The sequence below is a fragment of the Populus alba genome, chromosome 7, assembly GCF_005239225.2.
Source record: "Populus alba chromosome 7, ASM523922v2, whole genome shotgun sequence".
Lineage (NCBI taxonomy): Eukaryota > Viridiplantae > Streptophyta > Magnoliopsida > Malpighiales > Salicaceae > Populus > Populus alba.
The window spans coordinates 13,138,834-13,145,007 of record NC_133290.1 but is presented as its reverse complement, the minus strand read 5'-3'; the positions used below and the strand labels follow the sequence as shown (position 1 = coordinate 13,145,007).

General features: G+C 32.8%; 1 protein-coding gene across 1 annotated transcript; it reads right to left on the bottom strand.

Moving 5' to 3' along the window:
- Positions 1-213: 213 nt before the first annotated feature.
- Positions 214-3,184, bottom strand: LOC118043535 (gibberellin 20 oxidase 1-D). Its single transcript, XM_035051548.2, has 3 exons — positions 2,389-3,184; positions 1,590-1,911; positions 214-658 (listed from the first exon to the last, which is right to left on the bottom strand). Exons 1-3 carry the CDS (start codon positions 2,940-2,942, stop codon positions 386-388), a joined length of 1,149 nt encoding a protein of 382 aa, XP_034907439.1. The 5' UTR covers positions 2,943-3,184; the 3' UTR covers positions 214-385.
- Positions 3,185-6,174: the final 2,990 nt, after the last annotated feature.

Sequence of the window (6,174 nt, the reverse complement as noted above, 5' to 3'; positions counted from 1 at the left end):
TTATAATTCTTTTAAAAAATAAAATAAATTGAAAAGAGTATGAAATGGATGAAAATATCAAGCTATATGTAAATTTTAAAACAAATAGATTAAACATATAATTTCTGATTATGATAACTAGTACTTTTGTAAATTAAAGAGTAAATTATAATAACTTTAGTAAAAAGGGATGGATACTAGAATAGTTTTTTTTTGTTCTTTGAATGCGCTATAGGCAGAACACCGGCGCTCAATTTTTCTTGCAAGTGAATTCAGAAAGCTACATTGAAGGTGCTGGTGGCAACCCAGGCACCGACTCGAGAAAATATAAAAAGGAGATAGCTGCTAGCCTAGCTAAACTAGATGATACACAGAGGCAAACAATCATCGGGAGCATCCAAAGCAACTAAAAGGTAGATGGTTTAGAGGACAGAAGCCATTGAATGAAGCTTTGGAGTGTAGCGACATCAGCTCTGTAGTGCTTTTGCGTAAACTCCAACAAATCCGACCATGTGAAATCTGGGTAAATCCTTTGCCCTTCTCTGGAAACAAGATCTTGTGGGGGTCTCACTACTTTTTCCTCTTTTGGACTCACAAAGAAAACCAGTGATCTTCTCTCGCTGTCCCTGTTCACCACTGCTCTATGAAGGCAACTTTTGTATCTCCCATTGGATAATGCCTGCGTTTAATCGAACAAGCAAATGACATCAAATTATTTCAGCTGGTACAAAGCCATTGAATCACACATGTCAAAAAATGTATATATTACATGGGTTCTAAAATGTACTTGATGTTTAAGACTTGAACATTTGAGACTCCGCAAGTGTTGTCTGATCAAAATATTTTAGCGTAAATTGAAGTATAATTGTGGTTGTTTTTTAAAGTATTTTTTATTTAAAAATATATTAAAATAATATTTTTTTATTTTAAAAAATTATTTTTAATATTAGCACATCAAAATTATAAAAATATTAATTTTAAATAAAATAAAAAAATTTAAATTTTTTAAAAATATTTTTAAAACACAATAAGATGGATGGATGTCTTAAAACTTTACCAAGCATCTTAACATTTTACTCGTAGAAACTTTTTACTTCTTTCAAGCGATGATAGCCATTCAATTTGTGTGATCTGGACGATTTTGAGTTGACAAGCTTGTAGAAACAGCTCTAGTCCTGAAGGTTTTTGACATGGACAAACATTTAATGGTCTGTTTTGGTTGTGCATATTTTTTCTTCCTTTTCTTTTTGACTTGGCTTGTATTCATTTAACATCATTCTCTCCTTGGCACTCGCCATTCAATAATATACATCAATCAGTGTACATATATATGTCGTTTCAAATATATTTTTTCCTTCAGAATTTATGGTGATGCCAATATTTGTCTAAAGTCAAATGTCTTAATCTAAACTAGAAATAATTCATCCTGACATGAAATTTTCCAACGCGACATTTTCTTTTGTACCTACCTGGACTAGTCGTAATCATCTATTGCTATTTGAAAAAAAGCATCTCATGAAAACTATTTTAAGTTTGAAACGTACACAACTGTAAAATAATGGTGAAGGTAAAATAGATGCTGTAAAAAAGTCAAAGAGAAATTAACTTACCATGAAGGTGTCACCAATGCTTACAACTAGGGCATCTGGACGAGGTCGGATTGCTAGCCATTTGTTGTTCGAAAAGACCTGAAGACCACCAACTTGGTCCTGGTGAAGTATTGTTAAGGAAGTTGGGTCACAGTGAGGACCAGTTCCAAGAGTGAGGGTAGAGTTATTGCAGGGTGGATAATAGTTACACCTCATTATTGAGCTTCCATCTTCAAAGAATTTGCGATAGTGTAAACGATCAACTCCTAGGCTGATGGCCAGCAGCTCAAATATCACTAGGGATACTTTCTTCATTGCTTCACAGTAACTTTGGTAAACCCACCTTCATATATAGAGCAATGTTTATGTTTGATATTGCGTCCTCGTGATTTTAAAAAAGAAGAAAGCTACAATAAATTTTAACTTATCTGGTATTTATGTCATTTTTTAAAAATAAATCTCAAGTTTAAATCTTTGTTTTGTAATTAAAAAAAAGGAAAAAAAATTATTTGCACCGTAGGGCTATCAAACTCGAGACATGTATATATACTTTATTCACACGGTTAGAAAACTTTGGTTTACTTTGTATAAATTAGTAAAATCCAGTTTTTTTTTCTTGGTAAAAAGAAATTGTAAATAATAAAAGAAAATTGGAAATTTCTAGAATTACAATATTGGGATATTGAGAAGACTACTTCGGGCATAGTGTGCCGGAAAGACATTTCAAATAATCAACAAAAACGTGAAGAAAAAGTCACTTCTAGATTATTACCATTAAAGAGACAAGATAGTACGGTAACTTAGGACGCAGCTATCTTACCCAGTGTGCTCAAAATCTTTTCCTAAGAAGGACTTGAAGTAGTCAACAACAAGTGGCACAGAATCATCATCCCCGTGGTAGCCAAAAGAAAATGTCTCCTTCCATGGCAACTTGGATGAATATCGATGTGCATGGGCACCAGAATATCCACTCACATCACCTGGCTTTCTACGGACACTGAGTTTCTTGTCGAGAGGCAGTTTGAAGATCTTGTCAATCTCTTCATGAGCACTATGAATGAGACTTATATCAACACCATGGTTGGTGACTTGAAAGAAGCCATGGTTCAAGCACGCAGTCCTAACAAGCTCAGCAGCTTGAGCAGTTGCAACCTCATCACCTTTGAGGAATCCTTCCAAGTCTATCACTGGCTCTTTAAGCTCATCTTCGTTGTGAACTAAGTCTCCATGTGGCCACATGAACTCTGTGGGCAAGTTGGCTTGTTTTTGCAAGAAAGATGAGTCAAAAACAAGAGCCCCAGTTTCATCTTTTGTAAGATACGTAGGAGGACACAAGAGAAGACTTGAAGAAGTTGAGTCCATTAGGAGAGACATTGATGAGAAGCTGGTTTTTTAGACAAGCTATTTATAGAATTGATTTCAGTAGAAAACGAGAGATACGGAGGGTCAGAGAAGGATAGATTTTATATGGACATGATCTCTTGAACGAAATCAGTTATAAGGTGTTTTTTTTTTTGGGTTTCAGAAAAAATCAAGACACCTCAGTTTTCACAATTCGAATCATACTGCACAATTCATATGTTAAGTTGGCTACCTATGGATTTCAAAGACACCCATTGAACAATAGCTATTAATTTGATAAGTCGTGAAAACTTCAAGCATGATTGGGTTTTTCACAATTGTGCTTTAGGTTGATAGAGTGATTGGACATGATCTAGTTGATGAGTTGGTGGGATAATAGACTTGGACACCACTTGAAGTGATTGGACCTGGCCATTAGTTTAGTAGGTTGACGAGGTGATTTTCACATTCATCTACAAAAACAAGTTCCCTGTTAGAACAATAAATAATCCAATATCCAAGTTAATAAATGTAAAAGAAGAAGACTGTGTGAGATAAAAAAATATGCAAGATAGAGCATGTGGTGCGAAAGATAGTCATGATGTGAGATGATCACGGTGCGAGGAAGTGGTTGTAATGACCAAGAGATGATGAGCAGAAGGAATTAACTAAGAAGTGGTAGTGATTAAAAGGAAGAACTAACCAACAGGTGTTAACTAGGAATTTTTAGTGTGTGGTCTCGTGTCTTTATTTGATCTATTATTCTTTGTGTGGGATCCTGTTGCAAGCACTTGTTCTCATGCTATGTAGTTGCTCATGTTAACTTGCATGGTGACTTGAGGTATTTATAAATCTTGGTCAAGTCAACTTATTTCTCAAATAGTTGAGAAATGATGGAGAGATACTTTTGTGGTGAGTGAAAAAAATATGAGTTTTTGATCGTTGTATCATTTATGGAGAGGTTGATGCACATCATTAGTTATAGTGCTTTATTATGCTATTGGTAAAGAGTTTGGGATTCATAGATACCTTAGAAGACATGTGTGCAAGAAATAGTCATTGGTGAGAAATGAGAAGTCTCTACTCTATAGGGAGAATTTAGTGTGCTCTAATTGGTGATGCCCGACGTCATTCTGACTTTAATGAATTAAAAAATATATTAAGGTATGTACCCAATATCCCTATTAGGTTGAGGCCCAAGAAAAATGGAGGACAACTAATTTAGGCTTAGTAAGGTTGTTTGGGTCAGGCTCTAATGACTTGGTTAACTTGACCACGTGGATAAGTCAGCATATTTGTAGGGTTCTTAGTTATAGAAATGTTTTTTTTTATTTATACATCCTGAGAAACGATATTTAGATAAAGTGTTACCTAACATTGATATATATTTGGTACTTACATGGTATATGTGGTTCTTGGCTAAATGAATAACACTATAGCTATCAAAATGCATGACAGTCAGCTCTTATGCCAAGCCAAGATTACCAAATAAATATCTAATTATTAGAGCCTTCTTCATTGCCTCTATCAAAGCAATATACTCAACCTTTGTTTTAGACAAAGCAATATTGGATTATAAAAATTATTTTTCCAACTATTAGCACACCTCAAGAAAGTGAAAACATCATATGTTAAAGACCTGCTTTAATCTAAATCATCATCATAATTTAAATTCACATATCCCACAAAACTACCGCTAGTGTTCCTAGACTATCATCTACTAAGCCAACATATGTATTACATTTGAGATAATAGAGTATCCATTTCATAACCTACCAATAAATTTTATCATGATTTTGTTTTATAAAACTACTAGCTAAACAAATCATGCTATAGGCCTAGACAAGTGTCTATATGTGTGTGCATGCCCGTATAATGCTCCTAGCTACACTTATATATGAAACACAATATATGTGTTTTTTTTCCTTATATTATGATAATAAAGTTGTAGTTAATCTAAATTTGCATAACCATACTTAATTAGTGCTTTTATATATAATTTTTGCCTTCATATAACAATACTTTATGATTATTCTTTAGGTTTATTTTCCTGAATATTATCTTATACCTCTTCCTTAAGAGGCTAGATTAAAGTGTTTTTTGTATCATCTCTAAGGCTCCAACCTCAAACTCCACATGCTTTCCAATAACTTAGTCCCTCTTAACATTAACAAGTCAACTCCTTTTCTTTACAAAATATACCAGATTTATCAAATATCATATCCCTACTAGTCATAAACTCATGTGACTTGGGATTGACACACTATAATTAATATCCCTTCGTTATAGATATATAACTTAGAAATATGAATGTCTTTACTGTTTACCAAGCTTATCTTTTTTTTAACATGAGCATAAATAGGATAACTAAATACTCTCAATGTAGAAATAATTAGTAGTAAAACTAGGTTGTACCTTAAATGGACTCTTCAACTTTAAAACTATTGATAGAGACTTGTTAACTAAATAAAAAGACATATTGACTACTTCATTCTAAAAATCTTTTGATAATCCATCTTGTGAAAGCATACAAGGTGTTTTTTCTAAGAATATTATATTTATATATTTTGGTGTGGTGTATTTATGATGTTTAGCAATACATGTGTTCTTGTAAAACTAATCAAACTCACCCGAATATGAGTCTAAACCTTTATTAGTTGTAAATCTAAATTTATTCTATTAGATGGTCTTTGATAGACAAATCTTCTTCAATTTGGAGAGTGTACGGTTAATGCTTTAAATTCAATCTATTTTTCAACTATTTTTCTATGTAAAGAGCTTCTAATTTTTTTTTTCTATAACCTAGCAATGGTAGTCTCATCGACAACCTCTCTTAAAACCTCAACGAATGAACAAAAATGAATAACATTATATGCTTATTTTATGATATCTTTTTTCTCCTTGTCTTCCATCTCAAGCAAACTATTTGCACCTTTTAGGGGTTATTTGGATATGTGATAATGGTTGCTTTTCATAGTGTTTTTCACTCTGAAATATATCAAAATACACTCATGTTGAAGTAACAATATGTGCATCTTAATATTTCAAAGATTGCCATTAAATTTCTCTACATCAAACTCCATAGTCGATATCATTCTTACCACCTTCATGAAAGCCAATTGATAATATGAGATGCTTTGATACCATTTTGTTTTTATGAAAATAACCCAATAATCTCAAAACAATTATCAAATACAAAAACATAAAACGACAACCACAATCAATCATAATATAGAACATAAAGAATTTATATGATTCAATAATT